At 33.5% G+C, this 18,980-nt stretch overlaps 7 protein-coding genes across 8 annotated transcripts; 4 read left to right on the forward strand and 3 right to left on the reverse strand.

Annotated features, from left to right (window-relative positions):
• Positions 1 to 168: 168 nt before the first annotated feature.
• Bm13265 (Uncharacterized protein) lies at positions 169 to 556 on the reverse strand (the record flags this gene model as incomplete). The annotated part of the gene is made up of 2 exons (XM_043075305.1): positions 169 to 297; positions 518 to 556. The coding sequence occupies 2 exons, from the start codon at positions 554 to 556 to the stop codon at positions 169 to 171; spliced, it is 168 nt and encodes a 55-aa protein (XP_042931239.1).
• Positions 557 to 1,222: 666 nt separating this feature from the next.
• On the forward strand, positions 1,223 to 4,968 carry Bma-bre-5 (Uncharacterized protein; the record flags this gene model as incomplete). Its single annotated transcript, XM_001898107.2, has 7 exons — positions 1,223 to 1,354; positions 1,493 to 1,604; positions 1,771 to 1,964; positions 2,296 to 2,448; positions 2,748 to 2,936; positions 3,548 to 3,748; positions 4,657 to 4,968. 7 exons carry the CDS (start codon positions 1,223 to 1,225, stop codon positions 4,966 to 4,968), a joined length of 1,293 nt encoding a protein of 430 aa, XP_001898142.2.
• A 1,090-nt stretch (positions 4,969 to 6,058) lies between these two features.
• Bm9933 (Uncharacterized protein) lies at positions 6,059 to 7,895 on the reverse strand (the record flags this gene model as incomplete). 2 transcript variants are annotated; one of them, XM_043075306.1, is made up of 6 exons in its annotated part: positions 6,059 to 6,166; positions 6,562 to 6,749; positions 6,917 to 6,993; positions 7,134 to 7,233; positions 7,353 to 7,542; positions 7,719 to 7,895. In XM_043075306.1, the coding sequence occupies 6 exons, from the start codon at positions 7,893 to 7,895 to the stop codon at positions 6,059 to 6,061; spliced, it is 840 nt and encodes a 279-aa protein (XP_042931240.1). The 2 variants fall into 2 exon arrangements, with proteins under 2 accessions (XP_042931240.1, XP_042931241.1); XM_043075307.1 differs by having other exon boundaries at positions 7,719 to 7,841.
• A 1,004-nt stretch (positions 7,896 to 8,899) lies between these two features.
• Positions 8,900 to 11,576, forward strand: Bma-pdi-6 (Uncharacterized protein; the record flags this gene model as incomplete). Its single annotated transcript, XM_043075308.1, has 8 exons — positions 8,900 to 8,921; positions 9,497 to 9,623; positions 9,711 to 9,895; positions 10,046 to 10,329; positions 10,488 to 10,652; positions 10,798 to 10,947; positions 11,038 to 11,202; positions 11,367 to 11,576. 8 exons carry the CDS (start codon positions 8,900 to 8,902, stop codon positions 11,574 to 11,576), a joined length of 1,308 nt encoding a protein of 435 aa, XP_042931242.1.
• A 1,709-nt stretch (positions 11,577 to 13,285) lies between these two features.
• Bm9932 (Uncharacterized protein) lies at positions 13,286 to 15,545 on the reverse strand (the record flags this gene model as incomplete). The annotated part of the gene is made up of 4 exons (XM_001898110.1): positions 13,286 to 13,761; positions 14,082 to 14,364; positions 15,032 to 15,267; positions 15,521 to 15,545. 4 exons carry the CDS (start codon positions 15,543 to 15,545, stop codon positions 13,286 to 13,288), a joined length of 1,020 nt encoding a protein of 339 aa, XP_001898145.1.
• A 997-nt stretch (positions 15,546 to 16,542) lies between these two features.
• Positions 16,543 to 17,517, forward strand: Bm2352 (Uncharacterized protein; the record flags this gene model as incomplete). The annotated part of the gene is made up of 3 exons (XM_043075309.1): positions 16,543 to 16,671; positions 16,938 to 17,091; positions 17,357 to 17,517. The coding sequence occupies 3 exons, from the start codon at positions 16,543 to 16,545 to the stop codon at positions 17,515 to 17,517; spliced, it is 444 nt and encodes a 147-aa protein (XP_042931243.1).
• Positions 17,518 to 18,010: 493 nt separating this feature from the next.
• On the forward strand, positions 18,011 to 18,877 carry Bm18585 (Uncharacterized protein; the record flags this gene model as incomplete). The annotated part of the gene is made up of 3 exons (XM_001898112.1): positions 18,011 to 18,130; positions 18,344 to 18,505; positions 18,764 to 18,877. The coding sequence occupies 3 exons, from the start codon at positions 18,011 to 18,013 to the stop codon at positions 18,875 to 18,877; spliced, it is 396 nt and encodes a 131-aa protein (XP_001898147.1).
• Between the last annotated feature and the right edge of the window lie 103 nt (positions 18,878 to 18,980).

An 18,980-nucleotide genomic window follows, 5' to 3' on the forward strand; every position in this document is an offset into this window, starting at 1 on the left:
GCTACGGTTATTTTCGTCACTCTACCGGTTATCTGAGCGAAGAAAGCACTGAACCTATTTGGAAGCTTTTGACTTCAATGGTTCTCTTAAATGGACATATCCCGTAATCCCAAACTCCTCCTTTTAATTTTTAAGTTTAAGAAAAAAAAAATGAATAAGTTGTCCCAATTAATGAAAACATAACTTCTCGAGGAAGCAAGGCGTGTTTTTGTATTTATATAACGCCATTCGCCGCAAATAATGCCTCTTATGAGTATTTTTTAATTGATATTCGAGCAAAGTTTTTATAAAGCGTTTCTAAATTCCAGGACTTTTGCTTTGAGGCTTATTATTTGATACTGTAACTGTTGTTTAACCTAGTCCAGTAAAAGATTTAAAAAAAAATAATAATACAAAGAAATCGCACTTGATCGCCACATCCATGCATCATAATTTTTGTTTATATAGCTAGCGTAACGTTTAAAGCAGCCGCACGTAGGACATTATGAAATGCGCTTGGGTCACTGGATCGTAGTACTTTTGCATAAAGTGTGAAGTTTTGTTTCTCTTTGCCCATGTTTTCTGTAGTTAGTGGTCTTTATGCAATGAAAATTACAAATTTACTGACTGATGTGTCAACACTGTTTTGGTAAAAAATTAACCAGATTTTCCTCTTTTTTAACCTTAGTGATAGTATCGGATCGAAATATATCATTTGAAATACATGACGAAAGACATGAAGCTGGTATAGAGCAGCTCGCATTTGTTTCAGTCATTTGTTGCAGTTAGATCTCTAAGCAAAGATGTAATACTAAAAAAAATGTTGACCAGAACTTTTTTGTAGTCGCGAAAAATATGTCGGTATGAAGTGTAGCGCATATTGTAGATATGTTTTTTGTGTCTTGATATTTATGTTTTTCTGTAAAAATTGGTGTAATGACAATAGCTTAGAATAAATAATTTATCCGTAAAAGTAGTACTGTTTGAAGAAAAAGAACTTCCGTCATCGAATTTGCACTGAAATTTTTTGCGGGGAATTGTTTTTTCGGTCCTATTTCTCACGGAAATAACGGTTTCACGAGGAGTGCATATTCGTGTTTTTTATACAAACTGATATTTTAATTCATTTTAAGTTGAGGCGCCAGTTTCATATTATTATGGCACCAGTTATCTTCCGGAGATTAAGTTGCTACGGATTTGCTAGCGAAAGTTTATCATCATTAATTCATTTTCATTTTATTTCATGTTCGATTATGTAAACATTATACAAACATACTACTGGAGCGGTTGTGCCCGAAATACTGGAAATCTTTTCGAGGCGCATCTGTATGCCAGATATTTGTCACAGAGATCATTCATTTTAATCTGCCAGCTGGTTATGTTTTCAATTCATTAAATTAATTACAGCCATAAAGCAGTCTTTTTTAATCACTCCCATTTTAATTATGGAATTGTGAACGTCGTTTTTATTATCTTTGTTGTTGTGATTGTAAATAATGGTTCATTTTTTTAGATCTGGTTAATTAAGGGTATCACGTACAGACGAATACAACTGCTTGCAATAAGCATGGATAGAAAGTACCTTGATTTTTTTGGAACAATATTTTGTCATAAAGAGTTTTGTGGTATTTGCCTCTTCATGTTTACTTTTGCATGGAAGTTTAGCATTCAGTTTTGCGTTTAAAAAGAGAAATTAACTTAAACTGTTTAAAAAATATAGAAAAACTGTTATGCATATTCCTAATGTAATTTTGTTCTCCAAATTCTAAATTTTGTGCAATTTTTCTGTAGGTTATATTGACGCCAACACTGAAGTCATTCAAATGTTAATCAAAAAAGCAAGTTCTAAAACTCTGAAAAGGTATGGAGCAAGTACAGTTTGTCTATCGATTATTTTTTTATGGATACTAGGTTGGACCGATTACATTTTCGAGAAATCTTTCTCAAAATTCGATTGGCCACCATATATAAATGTTCGGGAGCAGGTAATTTCTAGCTTTCAAAAATTTCTGGTATAATCTAGGATAAATAAATATTACAAAAACTTGAAGATATAGCCAGGTAAAACGATAATATTAATATATTGCACAAAGCCCCTCTCCCCTTCTTGTGTTTTATTTTAAAGAAAATCTAAATTCAAAGGCGTAGGATTTTCTTATTAAGGATATATCAGTTTTTGTTGTATTTAAAGGCATATTTAGAAATTGTTGCCCAATTCACCGACTACAGATTTTGTTCTTATATTAAAAAGATTGCTTTTCTGTAAATTGGTGCACATTACTAATTAATGCTGGAATCTATTATTCATTTGTTCAGGTACTACTGGAGTTAACTGGTCAAGCAGCATCTTATCTATATGAGAATGACTGGGCTTACTTCAAACCATTTCATATTCCGACATGCGAGATCAACATGGAAATGAATAAATTTTTATTGATTATTGTAAAATCTTCACCATTACATTTTGTAGTAAGTTTTCAATAAAACTTTTTCCGAGAATAACTTTACGAAATGCTGCTAACTCCCATTTCAAAAACCGATCTTATGACTCTTTCATGATATCAGATATCCTCGTCTTTTTTTTCAGATAATTGTTTTACTAAATAACAAAATAGAACTTCTAACCTAGCTTCATGCTTGCATGAAGATGTCAAAATTCATTCTTTAAATCCCAAACGCTGATGTTTGGAGTTGAAAGGAAAAACGAAGTTACGAAGCTCCTTGGTGTTTAATGAAGTATTAATTAAATGAAATATTTCTGGTCTCAGAAACGGCAAGCAATACGTATCACATGGGGTTCAGTGTTCAATCATTCTGATTTCACGGTGAAAACAATATTTGTGATTGGCCGAGAACCTTTTAATCAGGAAAATAAACGACTGCAAAAAGAAATTGATTTATATAATGATATACTAATTGGTGATTACATTGACAGTTATCGAAATAATACATTGAAGGTTCGTTATTTTTGAATTTCTTTACATGTGGCTGAGGCATTCGGGATATAACTTCGGTAGAAAAACTCAAATTAATTTTTTGAGTTTTGAGCCAGCTTAATTTTCAATCAGAAGAAAATTAAATCTTGTTCTGATAAAAAAGGATGAATTGAATAAATAGTGCTAGGATGTCTTGCCACATTGTCAGTAAATGAAACATATTGAAGCCTACAGTTTATAGCTTACACGAAACAAAAGTTTGTGTGGCCTAGTGAGATAGTTTTTTATTTCGCCTGGGAGTTTTTAAAGGACAAAAAGATTAGTAGGATTTGAGTTTTGTGAATTTTTTTCGATGATTACTGTATATTTCTGTGGCTTAATAGCACTAGATTCCAAAAAATCCGGTTGAGGAATTCCTCTCTAATTCTTGTCCTATATAGTTCATTTAGTTTATGTAGACTATCATAATGGAGATGTTACTGTGACATATGAACAAGAAAAAGTGGAAAGGAGGGAAATTTTAAAAGTTATACTAGAAACGTTTTGAGTTTAGAAATTAAACCAGAAGCTGTTTGGATTGCATTCCAAATAGAAGCAATCGTTTCCATTCTGATATTTTGGTTCCTTTTCAGTTTTTATCAGCAGTGCAGTTTTCATTCAGTTATTGTCATCATAATTATACTGTTCCCTATGCACTTTTTGTTGATGATGATTATTTGGTCTTGGTGCAAAACCTAGTAGCAGAAGTGAAAAAATATGATGTATATGATCGGCTGTATATGGGTTGGAGATTTGATACGCGACCATTTAGGACCAGATTTCATAAACATCGGGTAAATTGTTCAAACTTCGGTTAATAATAGTAACAATTAATTTACCAGTGGGATTTATATGGGAAATTCTTTTTATCTTGGATTTGTAGTGAAAATTTGTCCTAACTTTAAGTGAAACACAAACATAGATATTAAACTTAGATGAACCGACTGTCATATTTTCAAAGCATTTTAAAGCTTCTCAAAAGTGCGATACTAGCTGAAAAAGTACTTGACGTTGACTATTCAATTCTTAATGTTTGGCGGGTATTTGGTATGACCGAGATTTGCTAAAGAAGCAATTGATTGTATCCTTTGTTTGCTGCGAATGGAAGAATGCTGCAAATGACCACTGGATCAAATAACTTATGGAAAATAAAACAATAGCCGAAAATGAAGGGAATGAAAGATACTGTGGTTTTTTCTTATTTATCCTATCTAGGGATGAATATGTGTTTTGAAAAGCTGGATACGCTTTCTCTTGAAGTCATTAAACTTGATATGCAATAATTTAGACATTTAGACTGAAGTGAAATGGGACTATATAGCGGTTTAAATTTCTTGTTGGGATAGTGATAGTGGATGCCAGGAATGATAATGCAAAATGAAAAATCAGGTAAAGGGTGAGAATTTCACAGCGAACTTATGCTAATAACAAAATTCAGAACACGTCGATTTAAGGAGCTGAAACTTTCGTAAAGAACTAAGTCAATCCCTTAACAGCTCAAACCCGCGATAGCAATCTGTTATCCGAATGATATAGTATAATACTATAATTATTGTGCAGTCGGCTAATCGCTGACTTCAGTTAATTTTAAAATGAAAACAATATTCAGAAATTTATTAACACAAAGCGTGAATCTACGAGCTAAAAACTATTAGGAGTTCTGTTTTCCTATTTTTTGCTTAATGTAATCATTAATTCGCAGGTATCAATTGCAACATATCCCTTCAACCGTTATCCACCCTATATATCTGCCGGCGCAGTATTGCTATCATTACAAACCATTCGCGAAATGTATTATGCGATACAACATACGAAACTTTATTCGTATGACGATATCTATGCTGGTATATTGGCGAAATCATTGAAGCTGACCGTCAAGCATAATAAAAATATGCGCTTCTGGAAGGCAAAAATTGGCGTGAAAGAAGCAAAAACCCTAATTTGTGCTCATGGATTTGAAGGGAAACGCCTGAATTTAATTTATAACAAATTGAGAGCTGAAGGAGTTCTTTAGTGAACTAATAAACGAAGTGCAGAGGAAGGTTAAAATTAAGAATCTTCATAATCAATTAGTTATTTCGACTTTGCTTTAAGTAAAGAAAGTATACACACTGCCGACTACTTGTGTTGATGGACACAGTAACTAGAAATAGTCTATATTTCCATACATTCATCTTCCAGCACCCCAGGACATATTTGTGACGTTATTCCGGAAAGAGAATTTCTTCTCACGAAATAGCAGAACTATACTAAGTAAAGTTGGTCCGGACATATCTAAATTTCATATATATATATATATATATATATATATATAGGACTGTCCTTAATTTATTTATTTAACTGTGATTTTACCAAATATCTGTTAACACTAAAAAAATAGTGATTCGTGAATTGAGTGTAATAAAGGAATTCTTCAACTGCAGTTCGCTTTTTTATGGTGTGCGACTTTAGTAAATCATGTGCCTTGGTGTTATCCTTTACACTTCACTAAATTTGCTGTTAATTAGTCGTTCTGCTAATTTTGTATCTTTTAGCTGTCCGAGTCCCTAGTAGCATGACACAACTCTCACATGGTAAGCAAACACTCTCATGAATGGGAGGCTTTGGGAGGAGAACTCTCTCAGGAATTAATGCTTCCCATAATCACTTTCACTCATAACAAGTTCCCGAAAGCTGTTCTTCATAGCTCTTAGAAAACATTATTAATTTGCTCATTATACAAATTTGAAATGAAATACAAGGAGGCGTACTGCATGGCTGTCGAAACATTGTTCCTAGTAAAAGTGATCATTTTGATAATAACTCCATCATTGACATAACATATCCGTACTAAGTAAAACAGCGAATGTTTGAAGTTATGTTAGACTAAAGTTACAAAGACTACTAAATACTTTCGAGCTAAAACCTGTTTGGTATCTACACTTAAACAGTGCAACAAGTTTCGGGACACTCCAAATTAAAATTTGTTTGACACTCAAATTCGACAGTATGACAAATTTCGCTGTGAAATGTGGATTACATTTCGAAACAATCCAACATAACACTTGTTTCAGGTAAACAAAATAAAAAAAAAAAAAAAAAAAACGACACATTATACTGAGCTTCTAGAACGTTTTCTTTGCAACTTCACGAATCCACTGTTTAGCAAGTTCGGACTTCAATACAGGAGGTTCTGATATGCGTATTGGTCCCACAGTTTCTTCCTTTAAACTCTAAAGAAACTGACGATATAATTTTAAAATAGAGTGCAATTTATTCAGAATAAAGCATTTATGCATCGGTTGTGTGATAATGAGTCGACTGCCAAATTTGGTAGACAAAATTCTTTTTTAATTACCACTACAATTCTAATTATTTAAGACATGTATAACTTCAACAGTTTCAACAGAATAATCGATAATAAGGCGGAATCGTAATAAATCTAGATATGTGGGACGATTACAGCAATTGGTCGTGACAATTGTAAGAACTCAAAAACACGAACAATTACAAACGAAGCTGAGATTTAAATCAGAGATACATCTTAACTCTGAATAACTCAATGATCTTTTGAAAAGTGGCGAAAATGCCATCTTTTGCATGCATTTTCAATAAATCTGAAACATACGCTTATTTGATCCAGGTTGTCTTTACCCCTTACAGTATCGTCCATTGTTGTATCTTGGAATGTCAGAACTCGCACTGGCTCCAAAAACGTTACTGTATCTTCATCTTCATCTACCGTAAATGAGCCTGTTAAGGATGCCAGTGGCCTATACAGTTTCTCAACAAGAGTCCTAGTTGATTTCCCTTGAACTGAAATTCATAATACAGCGGAAATCAACCTTTCATAATACTCTTGGAAGTATGAAACAAAAAACACCGCAAGATTTTTTCGAATCCTTAGAAGATGCAACATTTGCACTGTACTACTTTCTTTTCCACGTAAAAGAACAAAGATTAAAATGATTTCCAAAAGACACTTTGTTTGCAAGCAAGGCTCTGATCACTTCTCGAATCACTGCTCCCTATTAATTGTAGCCCTGAAGTTGTTGCTTCCCTGCAAAAGAAGCAACTACACATATGTCAAATGATGAAAGACTCATGTCTCATTTTTTTATCAAAGAAATGAACACTAGGATTGTCGGTATTCTTCATTAACAGTGCGTAATGGAAAAAAGAAACGAAAGCGAAACTTACAAGTTAACAATAGAGATGGATGGAAGAGGAATAATTGGATCTACTCTCTCGACAAGCTTGTCAACCATATTCATATTATTTGTGCAGCTCTCAGAGATATCTGGAGATACCACTGATTCGAATGAAAAACTTGATTATATGTCATAGAAAAATATAGGCCTTTATCTATGTCAAAAAAGAAATTCAAATCCAAATTGTATTCTGTAATATAATCTCTACTCTTCGTTTTCTTCGTAGCACTATCAATAGTTTCGACCATTTTTGTAAAACTAGTGCGCTCAAACTGTCTAGCTTCTAAACGCTCCACTTCAGCTTGCATTTCACATTTCATTGTCTTCAGTGTGACCATCAAACTTTCGATCAGTCTCGCAGTGTTTTCACAATCCTCAGTTCCAGCTTCCAAGTAACGCTGGAAAATTTTCGTACATAAAGTCTAGTCATATTAATAATTAACGGTATAACCAATTCTCCATCATCTATAAACTAGATGACAGAAAAAGCTACAACCATCAAATATTTGAGAATAAATCGGTGAAATTAAAGCGTGAATTCTTCACCTTCGATTTAGAAATTAAGATAACTTACGTTATAAGTACAACGTTGTGCTTTTTCACTGACTACATCCCAACCACCTGATTCTTTGAATTGTTTTAGTTTCGCATTGAAAAATTTTTGGGCAGCATCCATATATTGATTATCGGTCATCATTTTCACTAATGATCTGCTTTCCAAATAAACTGCGATCGAGCAACAAATAAACATCAGCAAGAGAAGCGCTTTAGAACGACATAAAAAACGCTCTTTTAGTGGTACAGCGGCGTCTTCTCCTCATGCAATACACTGGTCATTGAATAATATTAACGTAGTGAATCAAGATGGTATCTCACTCTGAATATATCGACAAAATCTAATCTCTGAAGAAACAGTTAAAGAAGCAAATGTAAACATTTATATGTAGCCAAAATCTTATTTTCAAACAGGGCGAAGAACTGCACAAAATATCACACCGTTTTCAATAGATAAAATAAAGAATCGCCCCACTGGTTAGATAATTCAGTTGTGAGCTAAATATGAGAAATTTGGCTGTAGCTTTACAGACAAATCGACAGAGAATGCATCTTCTCGGAACTGCAAACAACATAAGATATTTGTCCCTCCTAATATCAACGTTCACTCCTCACAAACAAGTGTAAATTCGAAATTCGAAACGTTATCCCGCCCCACTCTCAGCGTGCTAATAGTCACTCAGATAGCTCATTCTGAAACTATAATCCCATCACACTAACTTATGACGGGCACTGACTTGCGAGACCTAAAAGTAACTATGGTCAAATTATGTGTCGCGTGACCTTTACCCTGCCGTGAGCTCCTGCTAGATAAAAAAGACTTGCGGATACATACGCACCTCTAAGTGATAGTGTTGTAATGGTGGTTTATTCGGTAATCCGTGGGGCGAGCCTGAAATCTGTATACCAAGTACCTGTGTCTTCTAGTTTCGTCAGCTAGGACCTTCTGTTTATGTCTCTTCTGTCCTTTTCTCTCCTAACGCAATCTGAAAAGAAGTTGACAAGAATTGACCTATGATTTGCTTTTCATATAATTTGTAGCAACTGTAAAATTTGAAAACCAGTTCGCTGCGAGACTCAGCCGAGCAGTTAGTGTGACGTCACATTTGAACCACTTCAGAAGTACGACAGCAAATCGAACTATCCACATAGTCTCGTGAAAAAGAAGGAAGCAATCAAAGTAGCTCTATTTAAACTACAATGAAGTCATTTCTCTTAACAAGTAAGTTTTCCGTGTTATCAGATGTTTACTTTTTATACACTACGACTGATAAGATTAAGAAGGCATATACATCATGTTCATGTGAATTATTTTTACCACTTATTCATCCTGAATTGTGTTTTCCTTCTCTTGGGTCAATCATTTTCGAGTTAATTTGTCAGAAGCACAATATTTTCTTTAAGAAATTAGAAAGTTAGAGAAATTGATTAATATTAAGTAAAAAGATGGAAAAGAGAGAAAAATATAATATTTTATGTATTTTACAATATAATTGTTCGCTTGGTACTGTATTGATTTTGTGATATTTGATTCAGCTACTAGTGAAATTTTCAGTTAAAGTCAGTTCTGGTGTACTAAAAGTCTAGAATATTACTTATTTATCTGCTTATTCCACCTCCAACTTCTTTTATTTAGGATCGGGCTTATCTCAGTAATCAAATTATTGAGAAATGCTAATTGATGTTTAGCGCTTTTGATGTCATAGCACCATTCATAAGAACATTGATGAATTAGTCTACGATAAGGTTATTTTTCACTTGTTAATAGTTTTTTTCCATTCATAACTGAATTTATAGTTTTGGTTGGACTGTCGCATGCACTCTATGATGGTAATCGTAATGTAATCCAATTAACAGAGTCGAATTTCAACAATAAAGTGTTGAAAAGTGATGAAATATGGATTGTTGAATTTTTTGCACCATGGTAAGTTGCTAGCTGTTGTTACACCATTTTGGCACATTTCTTATATGTTTTATCTTTGAGGATAGCTTAAAATATAGTTTCTTACAGGTGTGGTCACTGCCAGAAATTAGTTCCGGAATATATGAAGCTGGCAAATGCCTTGAAAGGTATTTTCAAAGTTGGAGCGGTGGACATGACACAACATCAGTCAGTGGGTGCACAATATAATATACAGGGCTTTCCTACAATTAAAATATTTGGTGCTGATAAAAAGGTTCCACTTGATTACCAAGGCTAGTTTTCTTCTGTATTACTTTTTAGTTTAACAGAGTTCATGCTCCTAATATAGATAATTTTCTTTATTTTTTCGTTCAGTTTTTGTTGAAACTTTGAGACCTGTGGAATTAAACCGTTTAAAAATCATAGGAATAAAGTCATTAAAGGTCCTCGGACGGCTCAGGCGATAACAGATTCCCTAATAAATGAGCTTCGAAAAACAGTAAATGCGAAACTGGGTATTAGCAGTTCAAGCCAGTCGAGAGGTGCTAATGATAAGAAAAGCAGCGGTAAATATGTCATTGAATTGACCGATAGCAACTTTGAGGAGATGGTGCTTCATAGTAAAGATATTTGGCTTGTGGAATTCTTTGCACCTTGGTGCGGTCATTGTAAAGCTTTAAAACCACATTGGGAAATGGCTGCTTCGGAATTAGCTGGTAAAGTGAAGGTATAAAGTGTTTCTGTTTTTGACAATTTCTTACGAATACTATTTGCTTTATTTCACTTTTTTGTAGTTATTTTTTCATTCAAAAAGCTATCCTTTCAGTTTTATTGTTATTAAGTATTGTTTTATATGAGTACTTTTCAAGAAACCAACACATTCAGGTTGGTGCTTTGGATGCAACAGTACATCAGGCAATGGCATCACATTTCGGTATCAAAGGTTTCCCAACCATAAAATATTTCGCACCAGGTTCAAGTGCTAGTGATGCTGAAGATTACGTCGGTGGACGAACCAGTGATGATATTGTTCAATATGCACTTAATAAAGTAAAAGCTTTGCTTTCATGACATTTGGAATGCATAGTCTGTAAATTTATTTACGCTTTAAAATTTAGATAAAGATTGTGACAAAATGTGGCAACTCGGCCAGTGAAAGAAAACAATAGATAACATGATTTTCTTTATTTTCCAGGTTGCTGAAAATATGCCGGAACCGGAAGTTGTGGAAGCAATTTCACAAGAAGTTGTCGATAACGCTTGCAGAGAAAAGCAGCTTTGTATAATTGCTGTACTGCCGCATATTCTTGATTGCCAAAGCAGCTGCCGAAAAAATTATTTAGAAGTGCCGTTTTTTCATGTAGAGAATATTTTAAAAATTAAAACAAAGTATGTTCCTTGTTTTTAAGCTACAAATTTGCTTATTTTACTTTAGGTCTTGAAAGAATCGGCAAAAAAATTCAAACGAAATGTGTGGGGTTGGGTATGGACTGATGCAGGTAAGCAAACTGAATTGGAGGAAGCATTTGGCATGGGCGGTTTCGGTTATCCGGCTTTGGCAGCGCTGAACTATCGTAAAATGAAATTTTCGATGTTAAAAGTTTGTCTTTAGTTACAATAATCTGTCACGAGTTATAATTTCTTGGTTCACTGCATCTGTAGCAAGGTTATTTTGAAAAGCATATTGGCAGAGAGTTTTTGACGTTATGTGAAAGCCAGAGCAAGTCTATGTTGAATTAGAATTGAAGCATGTGTGATTTTCAGGGTTCCTTTGGTGTCTCTGGAATTCAAGAATTTTTAAGGGATCTTTCTTATGGTAAAGGTCAAACAGCACCAGTGAAAAATGCAGAATTCCCGAAGATCATGAATGTAGAACCATGGAATGGTAAGGATGGCGAGCTGCCTCTTGAGGAAGATATCGATGTTTCAGATGTTGATTTGGATGAAGAGAAACCGAAGAAAACTGAACTGTAGTTTAAGATTAACACGGAAAATACCTCGTTCTAGATTGCACTCGTTGTTTTAAATTGGTTTGTAGGGACGGTGACTTCCTCGCAGTTTACTGTGCTTTATTTTTTGAGTGTTTCTCTCTCTGCAGCACATCCATCCCTTAAAATTTAGACAAATTTTGTAAGAAATGGGTCGTACTGCTGATATTATATATTTTTGGAAATATAATTTATTTAGCAAGAATTAGTTTAAACCGGCTGTATTTGTGAGTAATGTTATCGTACAGTGCCGTTTTTTCATGAATGCAACTGGTTTATACGTGCATGTTTTGTTGGGCTAAGACAAGGTATCGGATACATTTGCGTCTAATACATAACATTATTTTGACACCCAAACAGACTCGTCAAACAATGTTTCGTATGTCATTGTTACTTTATTTGTTATTTCCTCTATATGCATCACTTTCTGAAAGTTAACTATTCACGCGATGTAATTTACTTTCTGTTTTATTATTGTTTTGACTTTGTGTATTAGGTTTTGATTTGTAGTAAGCATATCTTATTACTGAGCAATGAAGTGAACGAATTTTCATGATTCTGTGTAAATTTTTATTCCTAGCGAACTATATGACAAGTTCATATCATTTCTTCTAGTTATATAGAACAGTTGATGCTTCTCTCACCCTGACAAGATTTGGATTTGCGGTGTGTAGGACCATCATAAGTAAACAATACTCGAAGTATTCGACGGTATTGATACTTCAAATTATTAAAACATCCAATGACATTATTTTAAGTCACGTCAGTAGTGTAGTGCCGAAAAAAAAAAATTGGAGGAATCTTTAGATATGAAGTGCAGCTCGCGTTCCAATTTTCTTTTTCATGATCACATGCTTGGATATCATTAATTGACCTCACAGAAGTAAAGAAAAGCGGAAATTAAATTCGCTAAGACTTCTGATTGGTGGGGGTGTCTTTTCGTTACTAAACAGATCCTGGAAGAACAAAGAAACAATTTTTTCGTAAGCAACCACTCAGCAAAAATTCCCATTTAACAGGTTTCAAATCGCTGGGTACGCATAGACGAAATTGCATTATGGATGTGAGATAAAGTGCATGAGAAAGTGATAATTAAATATATCCTAGAAGCAGCGCAACTTAATTTTCTGGAAATTCCGGTATACGTTTTTCCAGACCAATTAATTATCAAAACCATGACGTCTAAGTCCACATCAAATAATTCTTGGTTTAAAACGGAAATGTCATGTCGCTTTTTTCTTTTAAAGTATAAATCAATAAAATTAATAGCATTTTAAGAAAAGATTTTCTCATAAATTAGCATTTAAAACAGGCATGTTAAATGCAACGGGAGCTGCATAAGAACAAAACCAACCTAAATTTCTTTAGAAAAAGATGAATTTAGCATGGCTTAAAATGAATTGTAAGGAAAGGAAATACAATACAGTCAGCACAAAGTACGCATCCTAAAGTACAAAATCCAGTTTGGTAATAATCCCTCATCAAGGGAAACACTATGGCTCAACGTCTAAATTTACTGTATTTGAAAATAAGTATGGAATTTTAGCCAAACAAGTTGCGAAGGAAAACACATAACTTAGAAAAAAATTACCACTTATTTTAAAATTAGCAATTTTGATCATATCATACTTTTCCTTATAAACATCAGAAAACCCACCTTTTTTATATCTTATTAAGCTACAAAATCAACAGATACTAAGAAACATGCAACAATGGAGCCCACAAAATAATGCCTGCGAATTCATCTCCATTTCGAAACGTTCTACGAAATAGAAATTCCCTGATATATCCCTCAAAATGTGCCCTACAAGTTCCATTCATTGCAAGAAATTTTGCCTTTGCTTCGTTGCAAATATTCTGCAGCAAGACATTATTAACACTAAGCTTTTGTCCATTGACTAACTCAAACCTCTCCACGTAAGTTTCCGTGATAAAAATAGGATAATCTAGTTGATTTAGCCCATCGATATATGTTCCCTCATCGGAAATTAATATCGTATCACGCAGAATCCACTGCAATACTTCCTCTTTTAGGCGTTCTGTTGTATAATCTTCAATTGCAATAATTATACAGTTTTCTGTTTCTCGTTCCACCATGCCAATTAAATATGGATGCTGTTCACCAATTCTTGTTTTGTACAAAATCAATCGCCCAATTTCCACCACACTACCTAAAACATTTTAGCAATAAGAAAACACAAGTATTTCAATTGTCTCAACAACATACAAGTGAAAATTTATTTATTTCAATTAATAAGGAGCTAGGTAATCGTACAATTACATTCATGATACTTAAACAACACCCACAATTAAACACATTGCCGCTTAAACAAAACATACCATAGTAACCAATTAAGATTTCGTCTGATTAAAAGGCATTTATTTGTTAACAATTAAATTTGCATGTGTATAGATATGGATACACATGCAAATTAAACATAAAAATACTTCAGTTATCAATTATCATTTGGGACACCAAAAGTTATCTCACCTGGACCACCAATTGGTGTTTGATTTGCTTCAACAAAACCGGAAGCGATTTGTCGCATATAATCTGCCCAAGCAACAGACATTTCGCTGCTGAAATGAGTGTGCAAACGAATTTCATGCAATTTATAATTCTGCGCCCACAAATACATAAATTCGATAATATCAGCTATTGATAGATGATGTCCATGAAATATACTTCCATGTCGGATGGAAAGTGATGAACAATAATTACGTTTTCTGCCACTTCTTCGTTCTTGCTTTGTAACCACATGCATACACCGCCACTGTAACTTGATAAATTACGACATGCATCTGAATGAATTGTAAGAAAATGAAAAAAAGTCACTATCACAATCTTAATTTTATATTAAAACTGAACTGAGGATGTGAAAAATAATTGAAAATAGATATGAAAATGGAGTCCTACAAAACACAAGCTATTTCTTAATAGGGTTAAAAAAATTATGATCAGTTGCTTAAGAAATGAGATATGGAACTTCAGTAGCATTCTTTCCTTTATGTCTCATGTAAAGAAAAAAATGAAATATGGCAAAAATCTAGAACTATTCACGAAAACTTTTTTTCGAGAAAAAATCACATCCTATTATCTATCTGCTACGTTATCATTAAACTCACATTCTTAAGCAATTTTTATATAATATAGTACTTTCACGTAATTGTAAAGTAACTTGTAAGCAATGTGTAGACTGTAGACTTTAGTGAACAATTTAGAGCAATGATTAAATGAAGGATTAAGCTACTCGAAAGGATATACAGTAGCAGCATTGTTTGTTTTCCTGCGATATTACAATACATTCATTGAAACAACTTCTAGGATTGAATAAGGAAATTTACAGTAATCCAAAATTGAAAACGCGCTAGGATAGAAAGACTGCTAGATGTTTAAAAAAGTGCAATTTTGAACTAGCACAATTTCACTTCCTTTCTAACCTGCAAACCATCAAGTCCATTCCTGCTCCACAGAAGCATCATTTGTCCACAACGCTTACACTTCATTGAATTTGAAATTAAGCTATATCGTGCAGCAAATTCAACAGCCATTTCGTTCGGGGAAATCAATTGTAAGAGCTGGTCATATGTCAAACCATGTAACTTCGACAGCCTTTCATCCCATGAAATAACTTCTTCGGGTCTCACAATATAATACCGAGATGATATCTTTCCACCTGAAATTCTTAATTTGCATCTTAACGCGATTGGAAAAATAGTAAACTCAAATTGTTCAGGGAATCAAAAACCTTTTTAAATAATAAAAACGAATTAAATCAATGCCACTGACACATCCCCGAGTTCTTGTTTAGCAGTTTCCCTCTCTCTTATTTCGTTTTTAAATCTCTAAATGATTTCTAAGTTCGAAATATAGAGAAAACAAAAAATGAAACTGTGACCAGAAAAATCACTATATAATATTAGTAGTACCTTCAGTGTTACTTGTATCAACCATACTTTATTACAGGTATATTTCGGTGACAAGAAAGTAAGGAATTCGCGATCAGTAAGAAGAAAATCTTCAAGTCGTTACCATGCACTACCTGAAAGAATCTTTACTAACTGATTTGAAAAAATCTGGTAAAAAATCATAACATGAATGACCAAAAGCAGAGTGATATAAGAAAACAATTCCAATTTGCTTCATAAGTGAACAAATTTAATTGCAGCAATTAATTTAATTCCTGTAAGTAACATAATCATCAAAAAAGAGATATCTAAACTTCGAAAAGTATAGCAGTTACATATCACAGTGCACGGAAGGTTTGCGGATTCTACTTTTAGAAACAAAGAATTTCATTCCACTTAAACATCAAGTCATTTCTATTTTTCTCACTTGTAGAGAGCCATCAATTACAACAGGTACTTTGGCACAGCCAATCGCGAGGATCAGAAGTTGTTAGAGATAAACCGCATCGCTTAGCTTATTATTATCTGGGATATGAATAAGTTCCATTGTAGTAAAAATAACTTTCTTCCTTGTAAGGACTTTCGTTTCAAAAGGCAACTTTTGTAAAGATTCATTGATAAATCAATGAACCCGGTTCCCAGATGTTATCGGTAAAACTCTTAAGTTTGTAAATTCATATAAGTTTCCCTTCAAGAGAGAAATTATCAAAAGCTTCAGAGGCATCAAGTCAATGAAGATTCACAGAAACAATCGATTTCCAGAATTGCTTTTACTCCAAATGATTCATACGTTACAACAAAATATGGCTCGGCCGTGAGAGTTTTCGCGAAACTCATAGTTAAAGAATGGTTATGAGGTTTTGTTTAAGATATGATAAAAAGGTGCTTTTACTGATTAGGATGGTTTTAATGTTTTCTACAAAAGCTGGAGATGGTTATTTATTGAAGTCTGGTCATTTGATGCAAATTTTGCTTTCAGACACTTTTTGAAATTCTTGTGATAATCATTTCGAGGCAGGCGCTTATCATAACACGAGATCAGAATGTCGTATATGTTACCTCATTTGAGCAATGGATGGCAAGTGGACCAGGCAATTCTGGCTGAGGAGGATCGTGTCGTACTTATTCGATTCGGTCATGATTGGGATCCAAGTTGTATGCGAATGGATGAGGTTTTTACTTCTTTACTTCAGCTTTTACTTCTTTTCATACCTTTTATCATATTAAATTTTGGCGCATTAATTTGTCCTTTAAGTGCATATTTTAAAGTCATGATATATAGGTTTGTAATTTCATGTTGGTTTAAATTCATTTCCACCCTAAAAGCATGCTCAGCTTCATGTAAGTCCATAATGCCGGACGAGAAATTGAAAGTACTGCGATGTTATTATTTCCATTTTTAAGGAAGCAAATTTTTACATTAAATGTTTATTTGCAGACTTTATATAAAATTGCGAACAAAGTGAAAAATTTTGCTGTAATATATTTAGTAGATACGACAGAGGTACCTGATTTCAACAAAATGTATGAATTGTACGATCCATGTACTGTGATGTTCTTTTTCCGCAACAAACACATTATGGTTGATTTAGGTTGGCTTAATCGTAAATGTCGATTTTCAGTTAGGAATGTCATACTATCATTAATGTTTTAACTGCCAGCACGTGATTTATGTTTAACTTTAGTATTTTTAATGTATTTTTATATACTTAGCAAATTAACTATATGTAGGTTGATTAGATATTTCTAAAAGAGGAGAACAGTTCATGTCTTTTGGTTTCTCCAAAAACAATGATTTTATCAAATTCTTTTGGAAACATGAGTGGTTTTTGATGAATTTGTTTTTATTTTAATCAGAAACCATTGGTTTAGGCACTGGTAATAACAACAAAATCAACTGGCCTATCACTGATGGACAAGAATTGATTGATATTTTAGAAACGGTGTACAGAGGTGCTCGTAAAGGTCGTGGTCTTGTTGTGTCTCCTAAAGATTATTCAACGAAATATAAATATTGACTAGTTCTTAAATACTTTTTTAATTATATTATTGTGTTTCTGTTTTATTTCACATTTTATTTCTCAAAATGTTAGTCTGTTTTGATGTACTATGCAATATTAGAAATTCTAGTAAATATTTTGTTTACGTATTAAATTTATAGATTGGATATGATTTTGTAAAACATTATATTTTTGAAACCTCCATGTTTAATTTTTGTGTGCATACATATGCACACTTTGCGATACCTTGTAAATATTGCCCAAGTTTTAGAAATATTATTAGTAATCATGATGATATTGTTGTTACACAGTTAAATTGGAAACTTGAACAATAAATTTTTCATGTCTCTGTTTTGTTTCTGTTTTTCGAGGAATGCCAGGAAATATACCTGTAGGATTTTTCGCATCACTTATTTCCTTATTGTCCACCGCTCACATCTTTGTCATTGACATGCTGTAAATGACGACACTGTAAAGATAATGGTTTTTAGCAGAAGTCGGGATTCTAGCTATGGCTGATCGCTTAACTCAACTGCAAGATTTGGTTAATGAGCTGGCTAATTTGATGTGCAACTCAATTGGAGTTTTACGACTTACAGCACCATCATGTGATTTTAATGGAACATCAAAAGTATATTTTTTTTCGTATTAAAATTTATTATAAGTTGTACATATTTCATCCCATTCGCTATCGTGTTGCATTAAAGGCACTAGATCTGTGCGTTTAACGCTTCTAAATTCGCTACCAAGATTTTTAATTCAATCCATCCCACTGGATCTCATTGAACTTTTAGCAGTAGTTCTCTCTCACTTTTTACAAATATCTTTTACCGATTTTATCCAGGCATTAGAGGACGAAGAGAACTGTGGTCTTTTCGCTGCAACAATTGCGCATACAGCTAAAGATATCGAGATCTTGATTGATTCTTTGCCAATAGATGAACCTGCAGCAAGTAATTCAGAAATTGATTCATCTTTATTGAGCATGGACGAACATAGGCATAGGGTAAGTTTTTCTAATCTCCGGATGTAGACTGTTCGGCTCATCAGTGCTTTTTTGTGCATCTTACAACTAATGAGCAGGAAATGAAAGAAAAAAAATATGTCTGCTGAAAAAATTGGTTTAGGAAAAATGGTTTTGCACTGCGAATTATATTGATTTAGGTTTCTTTTCCACTCTTTTGCGTCCATTTATAATAAGTCGTTAGACAGATTTTTTCGTCTTTGTTTGCCATAAACACCAGTTTATGGCAATCAATTCTAGGCAGCACGTGAACTTGAACAAGCAGTTATCGATGGCGAAGAATTGATAAAAAAGATACAGAAGGCATTAGCTGAAATTGCACGAGTGCAGATGCTGTCACGTCCATTTATTTAATGCTGCCATATATTTATAAATTTTCTATTGTCTCTTCCATCAGTTATCACAAGTTAGAATGAATTATCTGATTTCAAATAGTCAAAAGAAAGCACTGTAGTTG

Source organism: Brugia malayi (genome assembly GCF_000002995.4).
Source record: "Brugia malayi strain FR3 genome assembly, contig: Bm_v4_ChrX_scaffold_001, whole genome shotgun sequence".
Taxonomy (NCBI): Eukaryota; Metazoa; Nematoda; class Chromadorea; order Rhabditida; family Onchocercidae; genus Brugia; species Brugia malayi.